Source organism: Ricinus communis, chromosome 3 (genome assembly GCF_019578655.1).
Source record: "Ricinus communis isolate WT05 ecotype wild-type chromosome 3, ASM1957865v1, whole genome shotgun sequence".
NCBI lineage: Eukaryota > Viridiplantae > Streptophyta > Magnoliopsida > Malpighiales > Euphorbiaceae > Ricinus > Ricinus communis.
The window spans coordinates 27,222,824-27,242,849 of NC_063258.1; the positions used below are offsets into that span (position 1 = coordinate 27,222,824).

General features: G+C 33.8%; 3 protein-coding genes across 5 annotated transcripts; 1 reads left to right on the forward strand and 2 right to left on the reverse strand.

Annotated features, from left to right (window-relative positions):
• Window positions 1-224: 224 nt before the first annotated feature.
• On the reverse strand, window positions 225-5,310 carry LOC8268347 (proteinaceous RNase P 1, chloroplastic/mitochondrial). 3 transcript variants are annotated; one of them, XM_002514235.4, is made up of 7 exons: window positions 2,727-5,310; window positions 2,556-2,645; window positions 2,283-2,464; window positions 2,007-2,127; window positions 1,762-1,830; window positions 1,510-1,642; window positions 225-851 (listed from the first exon to the last, which is right to left on the reverse strand). In XM_002514235.4, the coding sequence occupies exons 1-7, from the start codon at window positions 4,560-4,562 to the stop codon at window positions 616-618; spliced, it is 2,667 nt and encodes an 888-aa protein (XP_002514281.2). In that variant the 5' UTR covers window positions 4,563-5,310; the 3' UTR covers window positions 225-615. The 3 variants fall into 3 exon arrangements, 2 of the variants coding, with proteins under 2 accessions (XP_002514281.2, XP_015571702.1); XM_015716216.3 differs by having other exon boundaries at window positions 621-826; XR_001534870.3 differs by lacking the exons at window positions 225-851; window positions 1,510-1,642 and having other exon boundaries at window positions 1,757-1,830; window positions 2,007-2,110.
• A 137-nt stretch (window positions 5,311-5,447) lies between these two features.
• Window positions 5,448-7,061, reverse strand: LOC8268346 (protein NONRESPONDING TO OXYLIPINS 2, mitochondrial). The gene is made up of 3 exons (XM_015716218.3): window positions 6,816-7,061; window positions 6,584-6,702; window positions 5,448-5,685 (listed from the first exon to the last, which is right to left on the reverse strand). The coding sequence occupies exons 1-3, from the start codon at window positions 6,959-6,961 to the stop codon at window positions 5,666-5,668; spliced, it is 285 nt and encodes a 94-aa protein (XP_015571704.1). The 5' UTR covers window positions 6,962-7,061; the 3' UTR covers window positions 5,448-5,665.
• Window positions 7,062-11,967: 4,906 nt separating this feature from the next.
• On the forward strand, window positions 11,968-19,934 carry LOC8268345 (peroxisomal fatty acid beta-oxidation multifunctional protein AIM1). Its single transcript, XM_002514233.4, has 18 exons — window positions 11,968-12,489; window positions 12,606-12,677; window positions 12,825-12,887; window positions 13,001-13,057; window positions 13,203-13,270; window positions 13,371-13,452; window positions 13,573-13,628; window positions 13,977-14,279; window positions 14,497-14,583; window positions 15,177-15,351; window positions 16,216-16,337; window positions 16,568-16,731; window positions 17,171-17,425; window positions 18,110-18,231; window positions 18,334-18,455; window positions 18,631-18,779; window positions 19,251-19,389; window positions 19,677-19,934. The coding sequence occupies exons 1-18, from the start codon at window positions 12,396-12,398 to the stop codon at window positions 19,719-19,721; spliced, it is 2,175 nt and encodes a 724-aa protein (XP_002514279.2). The 5' UTR covers window positions 11,968-12,395; the 3' UTR covers window positions 19,722-19,934.
• The last annotated feature ends 92 nt before the right edge of the window (window positions 19,935-20,026 follow it).

Genomic DNA, 20,026 nt, shown 5'->3' on the forward strand with positions numbered 1-20,026 from the left:
TAAATAATCTTAGTCCATAGTGATGAAACCTATCCACGAACTCCGTGCAATAAAAGTAACTTTCCTTTAAGGAAGTAAAAACACCAAATAATTGGCAAAACAACATAATAAAGTTGTATGATTACAATTTTTTCCACCAGGAGAAAAAGAGAAGGGGTTGCATTATATTTTAAAAATGCCAAATGGGTCTTCAAGAATCACATGAATCATCCGACACATAAACATGATGAAAAGAATCATTTTTAGAACAATATAATTTGGAAATGTAATATACAATGAGGCCTTCTGTGTCTTTTTGAGCACCTTAATGCCATGGGCATGTGCCTTGCCCATATTATTGCTCACCTGGAATACATTTTAAATGGAAGTAAAAGAAATACTTTACAAGGGGGTTTCCTAAAAGGGTGATCTGAGAAATTTGTTACTCAAAGAATTAACTGACTAAATATTAACCTCCGAATGGTAAGAGACTTGGGAACTCGAGAAAACAGCCAGAAGATGAACAATTTGAAGCAATGGGCCTGCGGCATTTGCTTCATGGTTGTATGAGGATCTTACAATTCCAAGTTTATTTTGCAGGTGTCATTTGAAATCCTGAAGGAGAGACCATTAACATCAGATCTGAAAGTCAATCACAGAGTCACCAAGCTTCTCTGCTGCCTCAATTTCTGATAAGACTGTTCGATGATCTGTGAATCCAGATGCCGACAGAATATTTCTTAGATTCTTGTAGACTTGTTCAGGGGAGTTATCTTCATCACTTCCATGATTCAATGTGCCTTGCTTTGCTTTAACTCTAGTTTTTGTAGGCAACTTAGCTTGCCCACTGCTTCGTTTAACAAATTGGGACTCTAGTTGGTACAAAAGAACTCCGAATGTCAGTGGATCTTTCTTAATAGATATATATAAGTCTGCAGCCAAGCATTAAAGCCACCAGAAAGAAGGGAAAGGAAGTAAAAAAAAAAAAAAAAAAAAACTAAAAGGAACATTTGACGTTGGAATATGCAACACATCAGTAGCTGAATATCAAGTTAGAAGTGACAAATGCAAATGAGCCATAAAAGCACTACAGCTTAAGCACAATGAAAATGATTTAAATATAAAAGGAGGCAGATAGATAGATAGACTTCATAATTAAGACAACAAAACTGAGTCAGAGAAAGATAAGCCTGGAATTGGCAAAGAGAGAGCATAAGATTTGCAATGATTTTCATGGGGAGAAGTTCAATAGTAATTCCAAAGACTCAGTGTCTCAGATCCCTTCCTCTTAGGCTGTATAAAGACTGCTACTTACAAATACTTTTCCAAAAGTAAGCTTCATTCTTTCTGGTATTTGGACATCCTGTAGTGTGATGACTCCATAAAAATGCTTATGCACATAAAAATGCTTTCTTTTCAGTGATGATGGCCAAGCATGCACTTGGTGAGGTTCTTTATGGATCAAAACTTCAAAAGGTTTGTGTTGCCACATTTGAACTTGGAACTAGCAAGTAACTGTACAATAATTACCTTCAGGCTTGATAGTGATAGAATCTTTCCGTGGCAGAGGTAACTTAGCACGTGTGATGCATAACCATGCTCTTTCTGGTTCATAATCAGTGTCTGATGCAATCGGAATATGCCAGTGGCCATTCTCTGATTCCTGTTAAATGTTTCACCAAGTGCACACATGCAGACACCAGTTTTTAGCTTACAATTAAAAAATTTAAAGCATGTGAGGACCAGGACTCACTGCCTTCTGAACCAAAGATCAGTTCTCACCTGAATTACAACAGAAAAACTAGGAGGCATGTGAAAAACTGGGCCAGCATCAGAAAAACCGAAATGTACCTTTGCCAAGAAAAGAGAAACACTTTTTAAGACATAAGACGAAGATCAAGCATTTCAGGCTCGAATAAGCAGTACTATTTAAACTACCTATTTAAGCCAAGTTTTGAAGAAGAGGTGGATTACTCAAAGTTAACATTTACAATAGAATATTTTGACTGTTAAGGAGTTTTACTCACTTGATGCCTTTCTTTCCATTTAGGGAAGAAGTCATTTCCTAGAAGTTGAAATGTATGGTCTCTCATCTCATCATTGGTCACGATTAAGCACTTGAACTTTATAGCTGCATACAACCAGTACCTGGAGTACATGTTATTACCTTTGTGGCACTTCATATGCTATTTATGTCTATGAGAAAATTATCTGAAATTTAGTAAAAGTTAGAAAGTTGACGTAAAACTGAATTCTAGTTTGTCTTAGGGGGTATACGTATTTTCTCTGAATATAATTCTTACCAATCATCATTTGATCCAGTAGGAGTTGCATAAAGTGCATCGGCATGTTTCCACTTCTCAACCAATGACTTATTTACTGGTTCATCCATCTTGTGTCCAGTGACTCGCCTGTTGTGCAGAACGATAAGTGGCCACTTTTTTGAAGGAAGCTTCTGGCGAATTCCGTTAGCAATGGCATTGATCTACAGAGTCCACCATAAAATAGAGAGGAAGAAAAGGAAAACTTGTTTGACTTTTTGAACATATGTCTTTTTAAGCCATCGGATGATATACCTTGGATGGAATGAATCTCTTTTGGCCAAGAAGACCTACATTAGCTCCATCTACAACAGCTTCGAAGGGTCCATAATAGTCAAGCCATTTCTGCAAAAGAAAAAAAAAATTATTCTATTCCCCTTCATTAATCTTCAGAATATTATTATCAAAATCAATGAACTTTCATACTTGAAACTTTTGAAAGCTTGAATCCTTTTCTCTCTTTATGGCAATAGAAGCAACTGATTCAGCAAAACTCTCTGTCTCTGTAGGATCAAGGTCAATGGTAGCCAACTTCTTCCCACAAGATTTACAAAATGCATCAACTCCAACAGATGAACAAGAAACCGTCCACTTTCCCTTACCCAGCCAGCCCTGCCCATGCCATCCTCCACCCCCATTTGCAATTGCCTCTTTAACAACCCTCTTATCCCATTTTGTTTTCCCCACTCTTGAAGCTGCCTTGCTTTTAAACCATTCAATAATTATATTTGCAGTTGAGGGTGAGACCTTTCTCACACTAGTTCTCAACTTATGCAACAAATAATAAACTTTGTCACCTTTACCAGCTTCGACACTTACTCTTAACAGTGCCTCTAACTCAGGTTCTTCTGGATGCACACCATGATCCAACATGTGTTTTTCTACAGTAAATGCTTTATCAGCATCTCCACTACTGCAAAAGGCAGCGAGAGCTGGACCATAGGACCGCAATCTAGGATTTAGTCCCAACAGCTTCATTTGCTTCACCATATCAAAGGCCATATCACCATTACCCATTGACATTGCTATCCTAGCCACAGCAGTCAAGGTTGCTTCATTCATTGGGATCTTATCCATACACATCTTCTCATAGATCTCAAATCCTCTCTCAAGAGCATACTTTTTGATATCTTCACTTACCAGAATTCCATTACCATCATGATATTTGCCATCATTATTCTTTGCAGGGAAACTTAGACATTCCAATTGTTGATAGTTCGAATCACTAACAACAATTGGAATCTGGGATAAATTCTTCCGTTCATTCGAAGTGCTATCTGAATCATTAAATCTATTACTAGATTTTAGCTCCATTTTATCTTTACTTCCAGGATTTCTACCACTGTCAATTACTTTATTCACGTTATTCAAAATCTTAGTGTCTGATTCAGTAGCATCGACATCATTTTTATCTCTTAATTCTCTGAACTCCACCACACTTGCACTAGAAACTTCATCAGAGACCGCTAAGGAATTTGAGGCTCGACCACCACGACCACTTTTTCCTGGTTGAACAACACCTGCAGCAGCAGAGGAACAAAGATACAAAAGTACAGTATAATGGTACTGCCCCATCTTGATTCCTTCTCTTTGAGCTAAATCATATAGTTGAATTGCGGCCATTACATCCCCCCTCTTACAACATTTGTCTAACTCCAGTCTAAATTTCACTTCTTGAGGATCACCTTTATTTCTTTTGGACCATTTTCCACTTTTCTCTTCTTTCACCTTATTATCACTACCTTTTCTTGGTTTTTTCTCCATTCTACCACTAATTAGTTGATTATCCATATATTTCCTCTCTTTAGTTGCACCTTTATACCTAGTAGACATATTTCCAGAGCCAAAGTCCCTCCATTTTTTATAACCCAAACGCTTTCTTGTATTTTTATCCTTCGTGTCAATCTTTTCATCCAGTACTGAACCAACAATATTATTTAACAATTGTCTCTCTACCCTTTCACCTCCAGTCCTTAAAGAAGAAAATCCAGGACCATTTTCTTTTCTAACTCCCAAAGTTATAGTCTTTATGGGACTTTGATCATTTTGAATGGATATCTTTGTTCGAATGTTGCTAACATGTGCTTTAAGTACACAAAAAGGTGTGTGCTTCGGAGGAGAGAAGGTAAGAAAATGAGACAAACAAAGGAAACTGAGGGTATTAAGAGATGAGGATGATGGGGATAAAGAGGATGGGTACTTACAGAGAATGATAGAAGAGCAATGTTTTTGCTGCAGAGTGTCGAAGGTGAAGGAGGCCATGTGGCCGTTATGAGAGCTCCTCTTAGCTGATATGGGTCTAATATTTTAAGAAGCTTAAACTGGCAAGGATAAGTTCAAATTACGAACTTGCCATGAAAACTCTTTCGTTGTTGGAAAATGACACGAGGAACTGATAAGGTGGACTTATTTTTCATTTATATATATATATATATACACATATCTATATAACGGTGATTTCATCAACTCAGAAGAGTTACAAATTGCCTCCAATCAATTAGAGGGAACTCAACCCGATAATAATACAAGAAGAATATTTGAAAAACAAGCTGCCATGGTGCTTTTTCACTTTCTGAGTCGAAAAGATTTTAAAATGTTAAAATTTATTTAGGATCGGTCGAAGGAAATACGGTACTTCTTCTTCATTCTAAGTCATGCAAGTTGCATTAACTTAAGAACATACATATATAAAAGGAATATAAAGATTCCAACTGGTTTTAGAGAATGACAATCGATTACAGCGTTTATGGCAGCATAAAGATGAACATTAATCCTGAACAATGTTCAAAACCAGTTGGATTGACGGATGACGTGCAGGTTTATATGGAAAATTGGACGAAGAGAAGCAGAATCAAATTGAGAAAGCCACTTGACTGGCAGGACAGAGCAAAAAGCCAAACCGCTCATTGAGGATCTAGCTGGGGCTACACTAAGCAGTTCAAGTAGGAAAAGGAGTTGCGGAGAGGAAAAGGCTTTGCCTTCTTCTTGACTGTTTGACGTCTTCACTCATCCAATTATAACATTCATAGAAGAAATAAAACGGAGTGCTGAAAATAGAATATACAAGTGGTTTTTTTTTTTTTTTTTTGCCGTGTGTGACTTAGAAACTCAGGAAGAGAAGAGGCTAACAGCTCCATTCACCTGCACTTGTCATAAAAGCAGATGCAAGATACTCATCATATGATTGAACAAAAATTTATCCAGCTTGCTGGATACGGACATTAAGAAAGATGGAACAAACAGTTCGAAAACCTGGTACTACTTAGACAACAATTGTTCCCAAATTTTAGGTTTTGAGATCAGAACAAAGACAATTCCAACATTCTTTTTTGCTTTCTTCATATATAAGCTGCAGCAAGAGATTGTCATAAAGGCATCGAGATACCTGAAAAAAGAGACACAAGTCAAGTAAATAGATAGCTGATGTCCTATGAAATTACAGATCTCACCCTAAATTGTATTCAAATATATTTTGCTACTGAAGATTTTGTTGTTTTCAGAGGTTAGTTACTTGCTCCTCTTGTTTGTCTAAAACAAGACTCCTGGGCCCAACAAAATGGCAACCACATCACCAAATAACTAAAACCAACCAACATTATACCAGCATATAAACTTGCAACTTTCACCTCTTTGAAAGATTTAAATACCTAATGTATCAACTTGCAGTATTGACCAAAGAATTAAACATCTGGGTATATTAAATTTTGCTTAACATTGAGGAGTATAAATTGACATAGACAAGAAAATTTGTTTACATCGCAAAGCATGGTACAATAAATCTTTTACAGAAACTGAACTCCAATTCCACAAAATAAAAGTTGATTTTCCAGAAATGACATAACATTTGTATCAATGACTGAAAACACAACAATGATTGGTCACAAGTCTATGTTGATGGCATATCAACTTTTATCGTAAATCTCCGTCACTGTGATATTAGTCATCTAACTACAATAGTATATTACATTACTAAACGAGCACTATCTCTAATCTTCATCGTAGCACCTTGCAGATTCACGAGCTCAAAACCTTGCAAAATGCGCTAACAAAGGAAATAAAAAAAGAAAAAGAAAGAAACCAACTTTTGTGCATATCTTTCCACAGCTGGAGCGATTAGAGTTTGAAATAAATCTCATGTTTGGGATATGCTCCATGGGATAAAGTATGCATATGCAAATGCAGGTTTTATTTTTCTTTGGGGAAAACAAGCAAACAGGTGGCGTGCATAGAAGTTGAAACTCAATAAGCACATGAAAGAAATAAAATGATTACAAAGAACACACCTTGGGGCACCAAACCCCAGCTTTCAGACTCACTGGACAAGCTGGAGACTAATCTTGACGAAGCTATCGCGCTGTGCAATGGCAACATCGATCCCACAGAACTCAATTCCACAGGTAACCTATCAATAAAAGATTGCACCTTTAAAAAGAAATTGCACAAGAAGACCTGTAGTGGCAATGCAAATTTACATAAAGTTTAAAAAAAGAAAACGAAATTTGTAGCAAATTTAACCTTGAGAGGAGAGAGAGGCGTCTTGTAGGAGAAGAAGGGGCCGACGTGAGGGAAGAGAGTTGAGGGGAGAGCGAGTTCTTGTTGAGTTTGAAAGACAAGGAATTTAACCGAGATGACAATCTCGAGACAATCTTTGAGGACGCCATTGTTGTCTCCTGCTATTGAGTTTGATGCGGTCTAGTGATTCTGTCCTAGTTCTCGAATCAAAATGGAAGAGGATTTAAAGGCGAGCAAATTACATTTCCTCCCCTGATGTTTGACCATATCACAGTTTTGTCTTCCTTGTTTGAAAATCAAACATTTTACATTCTTAAATTTATTTTTAATTACTATTTCGTCAAAAATATTTAATTAGTAATAACTATTTATTTTAATTCTTGAATTAAATATTAACTATAAATTTAATAAATTATATTTTATTAAACTATAATTAAATTTGTATAGTTTTAACATAGATATACTATCACAAAATAATTAAATAATATTTTTAATCAAATATTTTTAGTAATATAATAGTATCGGACTCATTCAAAATTAGTGATAAGATATATAATTCTAATAATAATATCAAAATTTATTTCTAAAAAGTAAAAATAATTGATCTTTTCTCTAGTTGTTTTGGTTTTAGCACGTTTAAATTGTATTATCTAATAATATTAGCAATTAATTAATTCTTGATATTGATTTTGTTTTAAATATAAAAATAATAAATTTAAAAAGAGATTCGATCATTTCTAATAGTTTATTTTTCTTTCTATATAATCATTAATATAATAAACTAATGAAAATGAAAAAAGAGCTCATACATATTATTAGATTTTCATATACTTATCTATATACTAGAAAAATATTTTTTAACTCATTAACATCTTGAATTTAAAATCTTAACATACATTTATGACAGTATATATATTTATTTTCTAAAATAATTTAATCTTTTTAATAAGTTAAAACTACTCTAAGATCTAGAGAAATTTTTTCATTTAATATTGAATTTTATTAAATTTGATATTTTAAATTTTCTAATTGAACTGTTAACAAAAAAAACTACAATAATTCAAATCAAAATTTAATAATAAAAATATTAATTTTCATGTAAGGAAAATCACTATTAATATGGTCAAACCTCAAGAAGGAAAATATAATTTACTCAATATGAAAATAATGATGTTATCTCGGAAAGCTTGACTTTAATTTTTAAACAATTCAAACTTGAGGTTTGAGATATGAGTTAATATAATTATAATGTAATCTAGTCTTTCTACCCGCCGAATGAGGGATTAGTATTTTTTTTATTCTTTTTAGAAATATTTTAAAATCAATCAAGAATATTATTTTTACTCTGTAAATTTTTTTCTAGAAATATTATTTTTTAAATTTTTTTAAAAATATGGTGTGATTTTTTTTTTTTAGTTTTCCTTTAGTTGTTTTTGGTTGTTTTATCAGAAACAACCATTAAAATGAGATAATAGACTAACTATTAATTGACCCATTATAAATAAATAAATGTATGCATTTAAAATCCTTAAAAACTTGAAATTTTAATATGAATCTAAACATATAATTCATAATAATATTGAACGAAATCAACAATAATTAATAGATTTAAATTTTTTATTAAATGATATAAATTTTTTGTACCAACTATTTAAGTAATGAAATTTATTTAATTTTTAATTTGAACACTATAATTAGGTAAAATAGTATTAGTTTATAGAATTTTTTTAAATATTTTGCATACTCTCTAATTTCATTTCTTTGTGAATAATAAAAATATTGAAATGTAAATGGCAAGTAATACTTTTTCAAATGAAACCTATAAATTCATTAATTAATATAGAGTGCAACAATAATTTCACATAATTATAAAAGCTGATAACTAAAGCAATCAAACTTAATCCTTTAAGGAATCATGAAATTCTAGTAAAAATAACAATACCGAAATATAGAATTGCAAATGAAATAAAAAAAAGTGACAACCAATAAAGCTAAAAGGAGTTCCACCAATCATTAAACACCATTGGGCTTGATCAGTGAAGCCGTTGTTTCTTGTTTTGCATTTGGGACGACGTGTCAACTGTGTTTTTTGTAATTGGTTCTTATTGCAAAGATGTGGCAGATTCTTCCATTAGCTTATCTTTTAGTGTTTTCAGCAATTTCAGTAGATTTTTTATTTCTTGCAATTTCTAATAAGATAGTGTTATTGGATTTGTATGCAATATTTAATAGATTGATTACCTGGTTACTTTTTTGCAAGTTGTATTGCTTCTTTAATTAGTCATTAGGAACAAAAGCGGCTGTAACTGTATAATTTTTTCTAACCTTCTTTAAGATTGTAATCATTTAATCTAATATGAAATACAAATTGTTTGGCTTCTTTTTCTTGAATAATAGTGGAAGTTCATATGGTTGTTGGCCTGTTGTCTAGTAATCATTGCTGGTACTCCAAATAAACTTTGGCATTCTTTATAAAAAATGACTAAAGATGCAACTCATGTGAAGTCTTCAACTTCAATTTGTAATTTATACCTGTAGATGATTGGGAAAATAGCTGTTAATAGGTGAATTATGATATTTTTTTCAAAACATATTGAGATGCATATACCTTGGAGTTGGAACCTTTGTTTTTCTGAAGCAATCATCACACCAGTAATTGGAATTTTTATTTTCCAACTTCTTTTTACAAATATCACAAGCTAAGTAGTACCAGCCAAAAGTGTTATTGATGCGCCTTATTCTCGCATTGACAATTAATGTTTTCTCCTATAGTTAAGCGAGAAGGTATAGTGCTATAAAATAATATTTTAGTTAGATATAGTTTTTAGATTTTTGAATTACCTGAGTCTCAGATTCCCATATGATTTGCTTTATTTCCTCTATGGTTGTTCTGTTTCTAAATATTTATGCTCTAATAGTTCCTCGTCCGCACTACGTGTTGGCAAGATTTTAAAGTCTTCTATGTGTCTGATATTGATATTAAAAAAGAATTTGGTTAATAAAAATAGAGTTTTATAGTAAACAATATAAAATAGACCATTTTAACATGTTTTACCTTGTGCACAATAATTTAGCTTCAGGTATGTCTAAATTGACATGGACTCGGCTAGCATTTGTTGAAGAAAGTGTATATCGTCCTATTGTTTGATAACATTATAATTTAATAAATAAATAGATTGGAAAGGAGGAGTATGCATAGATATTAAAGTTGTGTTAAAAGAGATCACCCATAAATTTCTTTATTATAGCTACTATTGGAATAAAAATCCGTTGTACATTAGGAAAAATGGAACTTCAGTCTCCTCCATTTTGGTTGCAATAGATAAACATACAATGACCAATAACTGCATCATTCAAGTTTTACCTTTATGTAATTGCAACCAATGCAAATATTAAGCAATGTGAGAATAAGGTTATAAGAAATATAGCATATAAAATGATGTGTGTTTAAGCTTTAACTTACAGGCAATTTGTAGGCAGAGAGAAAGCTATCCATGTAATTTATTAATAAAAGGCAGAAGGTGGTCCAAAACCAAAATGAGCATGAACCTGTTGAATATGCAAGGCATTTGCATTATTAATCACCAACTAAATTCCACAAGGGAATTGCAAAAAAATTGAATAAAACAGAGAGGAAATGAAAGAAAATAACAACTCATATCAATAATGATGTTAGGCATTAGACTAATTAAAAGAGAGAAAATCAAAGTAAGAGAAAAATATGCACATGAGACTAATCAAGTGAAAGAGAAAAAAAGCAAAGACAAAATGTGCACAAAGCATACACAAGAATGCAATTAACAAATCTGGATATACCCAAAAAAGAGGAGAAAATAAGAGAATCCATCAAACCCATTTCAGATAGAACAATTATGTAGCCAAAAAAGAGGAGAAAAAAAGAAAATTTAAGAGAGCAACTATGAAAGGGAACAAAATACCAATAAAAAGAAAAAAAGAAAGCACAACATACATATGCCCTACTCATTTCATTTTCATCATATTAAATAGAAAAATAAACATTATAGTAATACTTGCCTAGAGGACTCAAATCAATCAAAATCCATCTCGAGAAACTTAAAATTAAAAAATATCAAAGTAAAAAATGCAGCCACAAAATAACCCAACTGGATCTATAAACTCACAAAAATTCTCGTTCTTTCTTTTCATATCTAGAAAACTGAACTGGAAGATTAAAGGAACTGTTGCACACAAAAACAAATTGGCAATAAGTTTCTAACTTTGAAATCCATCAAGTTGGCGTAAGGCATCAATAAAACCACTATGGAGCTTCAACGGCCAATAACGGCTGTGTTTTTTGTGCTGTTGCTGATGTTTATTCTAGATGAAAAATCTGAAAAAAAAAAAAGTAAAAATTTGAAAGTACGTTAAAAGATTAAAAGACAAAGAAGTTGAAAGAGTAGCAAAATATTTAATTAAAGGAGCTCAAATAATGGTAAAAGATTTAATGGAGAAAAAAAAAATAATAAGAAGAGAAAATTTTGAGTAGATATGTCTAAATCGAGAGAATTAGTTAAAAAAAATAGAAAAGATACCACCTAGAAAAAAAAAGAAACATTTTTCAAAGATTGTTATATATATATATATATATATATATATATAATATTTTACAATATATTTAATACATCAGTTGCCTTTGACATAATTGGTAACTTTATCCCTTCTTCTTCCGCATAAACCATTTCCACCTCTCTCAAAACTTATTTTAGTTTGTTTATATTCTTTTTGAATCTAAGGATACTAAAAATAAATTAAAGGACCTAAATGTAATATTTGATCGACCCCATTATCGATATGGATTAAGGGATTAACAAAAATAATAATTAACGACCTTTTAAAACACGAGCAACTTTTAGGACTTTAAAAAGAAAATAAAAGAATTCCCAAAATTTGAGAAATTCCACATTCAAGAATTTCATGATTGGTTCTTTTGAACAATTATGATATGGCATATGCAATACAAGTTTCAAGCAATTTGCAGAAAAGTGATGTATTAATGGTTGTTGAAGGAATTCTATCAAAAGAAATGGTTGTTGAGGGAATTCAGAGGAAGTTTCTTTGCTTTAAGGACTGAGGTTTCTCTCGTTCAAACGTGCATAGACTCGATGACTTTCCTATACATCAGTCAAAAAGATGGTAGGTGAGATATGAACGACGCCGTTTATTGCGCACTTGCCAATTCACTTCCACTTCCAGGAAAAAAAAATCAAAAAATAGATGATATCAAGTGAATCAAGAGCTGGATAAATCAAAACCTGTTCACTGAAACCCAACCAATCAGACCTCAGGCGTTTTACAGTTAATTCATTTTCAGTTACAGGAAAAACACGTGATTTCCCCTCTCTATTTATGGCCCATTTCTCCACTTTCACCAAGTCAAATCATACATTTTACGTAAAACATATAAATAAATAAGAGAGAAGACTAAACACTACACGGTTCCTGCCCTCCAATTGTTTGATCTTTTCTTTCTATAAAGATAGTTTCTTTCTTCTTCTTCTTTATTAGCAAGAGAGCTACTGTCGTCGTCGTCGTCATCTTAGCTAATCTGGAAAGAATCATAACATGGCAAAGCCTCATGTGACCATGGAAGTTGGAAACGATGGCGTTGCTGTCATTTCCATGTCTAATCCTCCTGTTAACGCCTTAGCCGTTCCAAGTAAAACACTTCCTCTCTATCTATCTCTGAGCTCTGCAAAGAAAGAAAAAAAAAAAACTAAAAAGCTTAATTTTTTATGATTTGTATGTGATCGGTTCTTGTTTTCGGTGGGCCAGTTATTATGGGTTTGAAGGAGAAGTTCACTGAGGCTGCAAGAAGAAAAGACGTTCAAGCTATTGTTTTGACTGGTGAATATCTGTTTTTGGTGGATGAAGTTGCTTTCTTTATTAGTTTCCTATTATCAATTTTGATTGTATTAAATACTTCTATTGGAATTTGTGTTTTACATTTTGTTAATGATTTTTCTTTTTGTGTGTTTTTTGTTGTTCGTGAAGGCAAGAATGGGAGGTTTTCAGGTGGTTTTGATATCAGTGTAATGCAAAAGGTTCACCAGACTGGTATGAATTTATTGATTTATTGTGTTAGCTCTAGTCTAATTTTACTTAGTTTAAAAAGTAGCTATTGATTTGACTTATCAAAGTTTCTTAGTATATTATTCGTGTCGTGTCAGGGGATGCTTCAATTTTGCCTGATGTTTCTGTTGATCTCGTGGTCAATGCAATTGAAGGTGCTAGTCCTACTTTATGGACTCAATTCTAGATTTTCAAATAAAATTTGGACTTGCTTTTCTTTAACAATTTGGGATTTAACATGTTTATATTTATTCAATAGTTGATTCTTCATTATGAGATTATGTTCTCTCACAAATACAGATTGCAAGAAGCCTGTTGTTGCTGCTGTAGAAGGATTAGCACTTGGAGGTGGCTTAGAACTAGCAATGGTTTGTGTTAACTGCCAAGCAGCAGTTCTTTACGATTTCATTTTGATTGTCATAATCTTTGCTGTTTGTATGGCTACTGATTGAAGTTGCTCCTGTCCAGGGATGCCATGCTCGTATTGTTGCACCTAAAACTCAACTTGGCTTGCCTGAGTTGAGTCTTGGAATAATTCCTGGGTTTGGAGGTATTAGTGGTTACCTATGAGCACAAGCACATATATTTTCATTTCAGTGAGTTGTTAATCTTTTATATATGAGTTTGCAACTGTGGGCTGAACTCTTAAAACTGTGGTTATTCTCTTAAGGTACACAGCGTCTTCCAAGGCTTGTAGGACTGCCAAAGGCCATTCAGATGATGCTGGTAAGCCCTCTATTTAAATTTTAGAAGAAGCTAATGTGAGTAAATCCTTTCTTGATGATTGCTATTGGTACAGAGAAAAGGGGAAAGAAAAAAAGATAAAGACCAACAATAAGTCTTTGGGAGGTTTGCTAGTAGCAGCTTACTTCCTTTCTACATGGAGGTTCAAACTGGTTGACTATATAGTAATTCTGTATCCTTAGAAGGATGGCACTAGTAGTATGATTTTGGGAAAAACAATGATGTATTATATATTCTCTATCTTGTATCTACTTTGGAAATTTGTTTTTCACCATCTAAAATCTAACCTTTTTAAGCATTTATCATTTAACTATTTTCAATATGCTGCAGACATCCAAACCAATCATGTCTGAAGAAGGGAAGAAGCTAGGTCTTGTTGATGTTATTGTGTCTTCTCAAGAACTGCTGAAAGTATCTAGGCAATGGGCTTTAGACATCAAAGAAAGGCGCAAACCATGGATGCGTTCTCTTCATATGACAGACAAGCTTGGTTCCCTGTCTGAAGCACTTGAATTACTGAAAGCTGCCAGACAACAGGCCAAGAAGACTGCTCCAAATATGCCTCAGCATCAGGCATGTCTTGATGTGATTGAGGATGGTGTTGTTCATGGAGGATATAGTGGAGTTCTAAAGGTATTTCTAGGGTTGGGACTTACTGTTTGTTCACCTTAGATGGTACTCTTCCAATCATCCAAAAATGATGTTTGCTTTGAAGTGCTAGTGTGTGCGGTACTTTATTATCTATAAGTCCTGTGCTTACTTCTGTGTGAAGGAGCACGCATGGTGTCACAAGAATACGTTTTGGACAGGCTTCTTCATATACATGCTAATGGATTAATGGTTCTTGCAGGAAGCAAAAGTATTCAAGGAGTTAGTAATATCAGACACAGCAAAAAGTCTTATTCATGTCTTTTTTGCCCAGCGCACAACATCAAAGGTACAGTGTACTAATCAAAGTCAATATTCTTGGCTTTAGAAATTTTTTTCACGCTGGCTGTTAGTGGCTGACAACTCCAGATTTATTAGTTAGGATGGAGATTATATAATAGTTTAATGCCAGATGGTCTGAAACATGGTTTAGATGAGTTACATATTGTTTGGACAATTTTTACGGATTAACTGGATCAGTTTATTTTGACATTTTAATCATCATGCTGTCTTCGGAATCTAGAATTTAGTAATCATTCCGGCACAATGAATTGTGGTAGTCCCATGGCTGTTAAATAAGTAGCTCCATCAAGTTGAACAGACCACAAAACACTGGAGATTTGTACTGTAGCTTTCTAAGCTATCTTTCTGCATAGTTCAAAAGATTGTACAAAGCGTATTCTCATAGGTTCTATAATTCCTGGATAGTATCTTCCGTTTACTTAGCATAAGTCTTGCAATCTTTATATTGTTATTGGTTTCTTCTTCTCTGTTCCCTGTTAAATGTGCTAAAAATTTTCTTTGTTAGCGTACAGATTAAGTTAACTTGTGTAATTTTAACTTTCTTCTTGTATCTGTCCTTTTCTTTTTAAACTTTGGCAGTTGCCTAATGTCTCTGATATTGGGCTCAAACCAAGGCAAATAAAGAAGGTTGCTGTCATTGGTGGAGGTTTAATGGGTTCTGGCATAATTACGGCTCTTATCACGAGCGGCATTTATGTTGTTCTCAAGGAAATTAACTCTGAATATCTTCTGAAAGGAATAAAGATGGTAGAAGGTAATTACTTGTCATGAGATTGACAATCGAATTACTTATTTAGTAAAACTATGGCTTCTTTAGGTAAGACATTATGTCCACAAACAATCTCTTCCTGTGTATTTTCAGAAAATAGTTGTCAAAGTTATTTAATTAGCATAGAAAGATGAACCACTGATATGCCAGTTCTTTGCCACTGATATACCAATAATTCCTTTCGTTAATTATGCAGCAGAGAAATAAACAACTGGACTATATTTCATGATTTTGGATGTGCACAGGCAAGCAAAATCATGTCTGTATAGCATACGAATTATAACAGCCATGTTTATGTTAGCATGTAGCATATATTAATAGCTTATATGCCTGCTTGACCTTGTTCCTCGCCTATTATTTTGTTTCTCATTACAATTACTTTTGTTTGTTAGGAAATGGCATTAATCTGTATGGTAATGGATACAAGAATTTTTTTTGTCTGATTATTAATTGGTTTAGGGTTAAATCTAAGGTGTTATTTAGTATTTCATAACTTGAAGTTATTTTGGGTTTCTATGAAGTCTGTCCATCCAATGGTTGATCCCGCTGGTAGATATGATTAAGATAACTGATCTCCTATCATTTTTCTCTCTCCTAAACTGTTTCTTCCCCTTGTTGTCTGCTACTTCTCTATTCTATTTCCTTTTCTTCGCCTGATTCTGTTCAATTTCTTCTTCCTTTTCTTTGTCTATCCTATTCTGCATCAGTAGAAGCCCATTTATGCAAATAACCATCCATAAATAGGAATTAGATTAGATTAAAAATTTCCATAATGTCACAATTCTTAATCTTGCTATTATATTTGTTTTCCATGTTAAACAAATCAATATAAACTATTTTAATTGACAGCAAATGTCCGAGGGTTAGTAACTAGGGGAAAGCTGTCACCAGATAAGGCAGACAAAGCCCTCTCGATGCTTAAAGGTGTGCTGGACTACTCAGATTTCAGAGATGTGGATATGGTCATAGAGGTGAGTTTTTCTTAATTCTTAATGAGATCTTGAAATTAATTTGTGTACACATATGTTTGTGATTGTGGTTGGTTAACTGAGGGGTGTGGTGATGACTTTTATATTTGGTCAGATGACTTCTTGGTCATTGCATTTTCTCCTAATTCCATTTCTTCTGAGTATATATTGTTAATTTGCAAGACTAGTGGTGTTTATCGAAAGTTATTTGATAGGGTTTCTTCAATTTACAGGCAGTTATTGAAAGTATCCCTCTGAAGCAAAAAATTTTTAGTGAAATAGAGAAGGCTTGTCCTCCTCACTGCATCTTGGCTACAAATACATCTACTATTGACCTCAATTTAGTTGGAAAGAAGACCAGTGCTCAGGATCGCATTATAGGTGCACACTTTTTCAGGTCAGACATCTCTTCTTTCTCAGTACACACTTCATCAATCCAAACATCTTCACTCAAACTCTATGCATCTTGAATTAATGCAGCTATTTTCAAGTAGGCCTCTAAGTGCTGACAGATGCTTTCTATCTTATGATGCTTTATTTGTTTCATCTTAATTTGTATCACTGAGAAGATCATACTATTTGCTGCATTTTCTTCTAGGTTTTGTTAAATTATGGAAAAAGAAGAGATGGGATTTTTAACTGTTTGGTTATATTACATCATGTTGGAAAGCTATAAATTTTAAATTTTAAGAAATAATTAAAATCAGCAATATTGCCTTGTGAAATTAGGTAGTCTATTTAAATATCTGGGTTTTGTCCTGTGCTCATACATCACTGTTTTATACTCTAATGGCTTTTTATGTATGTTATCTTTGACGTGCCTCGTCTGTGGACAGTCCTGCTCATATAATGCCTCTACTGGAGATTGTACGTACAGACAAGACTTCTCCACAAGCAATCCTTGATCTCATGACAGTTGGGAAATCTATAAAGAAAGTTTCTGTTGTGGTGGGTAACTGCACTGGCTTTGCAGTCAATCGTACTTTCTTTCCCTATGCACAGGGTGCGCATCTTCTGGTCAATCTAGGTGTGGATGTATTCAGAATTGATAGAGTGATCTGCAATTTTGGCCTCCCTATGGGCCCTCTACAGTAATGCTTTCTCCTTGTTATTATAGTCTGCTTTTGCTTTGTTTGATGTGCATATATAGTTTGCTACTGCACGTGTACATCACTTGCAACAAACACTTATGCAGTACCATATCCGTGAACATCAACCCCTGAAATTGTAGAAATACTTGTTAGAGATGTAAAACTATTTTTAAAGCCTCACCTAATAGCTTAAGCTTTTGGGTGGAGTGGTTCTTTGACATGGTATCAGAGCCTCCAAGATTGAAAGGTCTAGATTTAGTCCTTGGTCACCCCCTTATTATTAATTAAATATTCCAATACAAGGTAAAGTTTGTTTCTTCATGCTTCAAGCTCAATGGGCATTGGCGTCCAAGAATGTGTTAGAGATACAGAACTATTCTTGGAACTTCACCTAACAGCTTGAGTTTTTGGGTGGAATAGTTCTTTGACAATACTCTCCTTAAATACATTGTTGAAAATATGTTATGCTGTATTTAAGTAACTAAACATTATATAAATATTTTTCCATGTAAAACCTATAAGAATTGTCCTCTAAAATCACGTTGGCTTTTGTTACCAATGTCAAGGATTGCCTTATACAAATTTTTCCTAATAGAGTTCTCCAGTTCATGCATGTTATTCACATATTGGATGTATTAAAGATGGGTGACGATAAATTATGTACTTATATGGTTGCATTTTCAGGCTTCAGGATTTAGCTGGATATGGAGTTGCTGTTGCAGTGGGAAAAGAATTTGCTACTGCATTCCCTGATCGCACATTCAAGTCTCCATTAGTTGATCTCTTAATTAAAAGTGGACGAAATGGTAAAGATTGTTATTGCATTCTCAAAGAGAGTTGCTCCTTTGTTTGGTGCGATGCTATACTTAGTCAATTTTTCATTCGTGGTATGTGGACTTCATACACAGGTAAAAACAATGGAAAAGGATACTACATTTATGAGAAGGGAAGCAAGCCAAAACCTGATCCTTCTGTGATACCAATTATACAGGAGTCTCAGCGGCTTACCAATATTATGCCTAATGGAAAGGTACCTTGCTTCACAATTATATATAGCAATGATTTAGCATGCAATGACATGGTACAGCATTAGGATGGTTTTGCAAAAGAGATGGTGTTAAAAATTTACTATAGACACATTATAGCTGTTTTTCTATTTTCTCTGAAAGATTTCCTAATGTCTGTTTTCTGGAATGTCTGGACAGCCAATAAGCATTTCTGACCAAGAGATTGTGGAGATGATTTTCTTTCCAATAGCGAATGAAGCATGCCGAGTTCTTGAAGAGGGAGTGGTAGTTCGAGCATCAGATCTGGATATCGCATCTGTTCTGGGAATGAGTTTCCCATCTTATCGGTGAGTATTTTTGTGGGCAAAACTTTCCTAGTTGATCTCTTTCAAAACACTAGCTCATTGTAAATGTTTCCTCTGCTTCCTTCCTAATATTTTGAGCATGTATACATATGTTCTGTTGTATCCCAGTTAATTACTGCGTTAGTGCATTGTAGTCTGCATTCAATTTGCATGTCCTTGCCGGCACAATGGAAAAAAAGGTCTCTTTTGTGCTACGAGCTGTATTCCTATCATAGGCATATGGAATTAGTGGAAGGTGATTCCTGGTGCTTGTAATATATTCTCTGATATGAAATCTATAGCTATGTTGAAATACAGGTACTTTCCTGGACTTGAGCTGTAGACTCTGGAGGCTTTGTGTAGTGAGCTATAACTGCAAATAATTTAATCTGCTTTCGTGCCTAATATTTATGAGTTTGATGGTAAACATCTTCTTGGGCACCATAACCAATGGCTGTCATTCTTTTGTGGCAGTGGTGGTATTGTTTTCTGGGCTGACACGGTTGGACCTAAGCATATATATACGAGTCTGAAGAAGTGGTCTCTGTTATATGGTAACTTCTACAAACCATCAAGGTTCTTGGAAGAAAGGGCATTAAAAGGCATGCCATTGGTAAGAGCCATATGCATTCACACTGTTCGCTCATACTCTATAGTTAACATTTCCTTGGTCTATTGGAATTCCACAAATTAAAAGGCAGCTCGCTCTTATTCAATATTTTAATTTCCCAAAATGTCTCTTCTCTGTGATATTTGCAGATTTTTCAACTTTATTGCCTCCGGATTCTTAATTTACTACTGGCTGAATGGCTTTTCTTTCTCTTTAGTGTGATTACCGATGAAAATAACAAACTTATTTATGGAGTTCTGACATTTCTTTATTTCTGCACCTCCTTGCAGAGTGCCCCAGTTTCATCATCTCCCGGGTCAAGATCCCGCATGTAGAATCCATTTCCCCAAAGCAAATACGAGATTAAAAAATCCTTGTACTTGCAAGTCACAATAAATCCAAAAGCAATAATAATGTGATTTCAGATTTCCAAAGGCTAGACTGAATGCTTTTATTTTCTGGAATTAGCATTTATTCCAATTATCGTCCATTTAATCTCTGATTGTTTCTTTAAGGAAATAAGATATCATTATTATTGTTTCTTATTATCATTATACAATACAAATATTCAACAAAATCCCCAGCTTATTTGGCCACAAGGTCACTTATCTTTCCTAATCTTCAATTTCGCACGTGCCAC

Excerpts from the sequence above, each read along its gene's own strand:
- LOC8268347 (XM_002514235.4), bottom strand. The coding sequence starts at position 4,562 with ATGGCCTCCTTCACCTTCGACACTCTGCAGCAAAAACATTGCTCTTCT. Across the intron at positions 1,831-2,006 it reads AATGGAAAGAAAGGCATCAA|GTACATTTCGGTTTTTCTGA; the intron begins GTGAGTAAAACT and ends TTCTTGGCAAAG. Across the intron at positions 1,643-1,761 it reads GTTTTTCTGTTGTAATTCAG|GAATCAGAGAATGGCCACTG; the intron begins GTGAGAACTGAT and ends AACATTTAACAG.
- LOC8268346 (XM_015716218.3), bottom strand. The coding sequence starts at position 6,961 with ATGGCGTCCTCAAAGATTGTCTCGAGATTGTCATCTCGGTTAAATTCC. Across the intron at positions 6,703-6,815 it reads CGCCTCTCTCTCCTCTCAAG|GTTACCTGTGGAATTGAGTT; the intron begins GTTAAATTTGCT and ends TTTTATTGATAG. Across the intron at positions 5,686-6,583 it reads CTGGGGTTTGGTGCCCCAAG|GTATCTCGATGCCTTTATGA; the intron begins GTGTGTTCTTTG and ends CTCTTTTTTCAG.
- LOC8268345 (XM_002514233.4), top strand. The coding sequence starts at position 12,396 with ATGGCAAAGCCTCATGTGACCATGGAAGTTGGAAACGATGGCGTTGCT. Across the intron at positions 12,678-12,824 it reads TCAAGCTATTGTTTTGACTG|GCAAGAATGGGAGGTTTTCA; the intron begins GTGAATATCTGT and ends TTGTTCGTGAAG. Across the intron at positions 15,352-16,215 it reads AGGAATAAAGATGGTAGAAG|CAAATGTCCGAGGGTTAGTA; the intron begins GTAATTACTTGT and ends TTTAATTGACAG.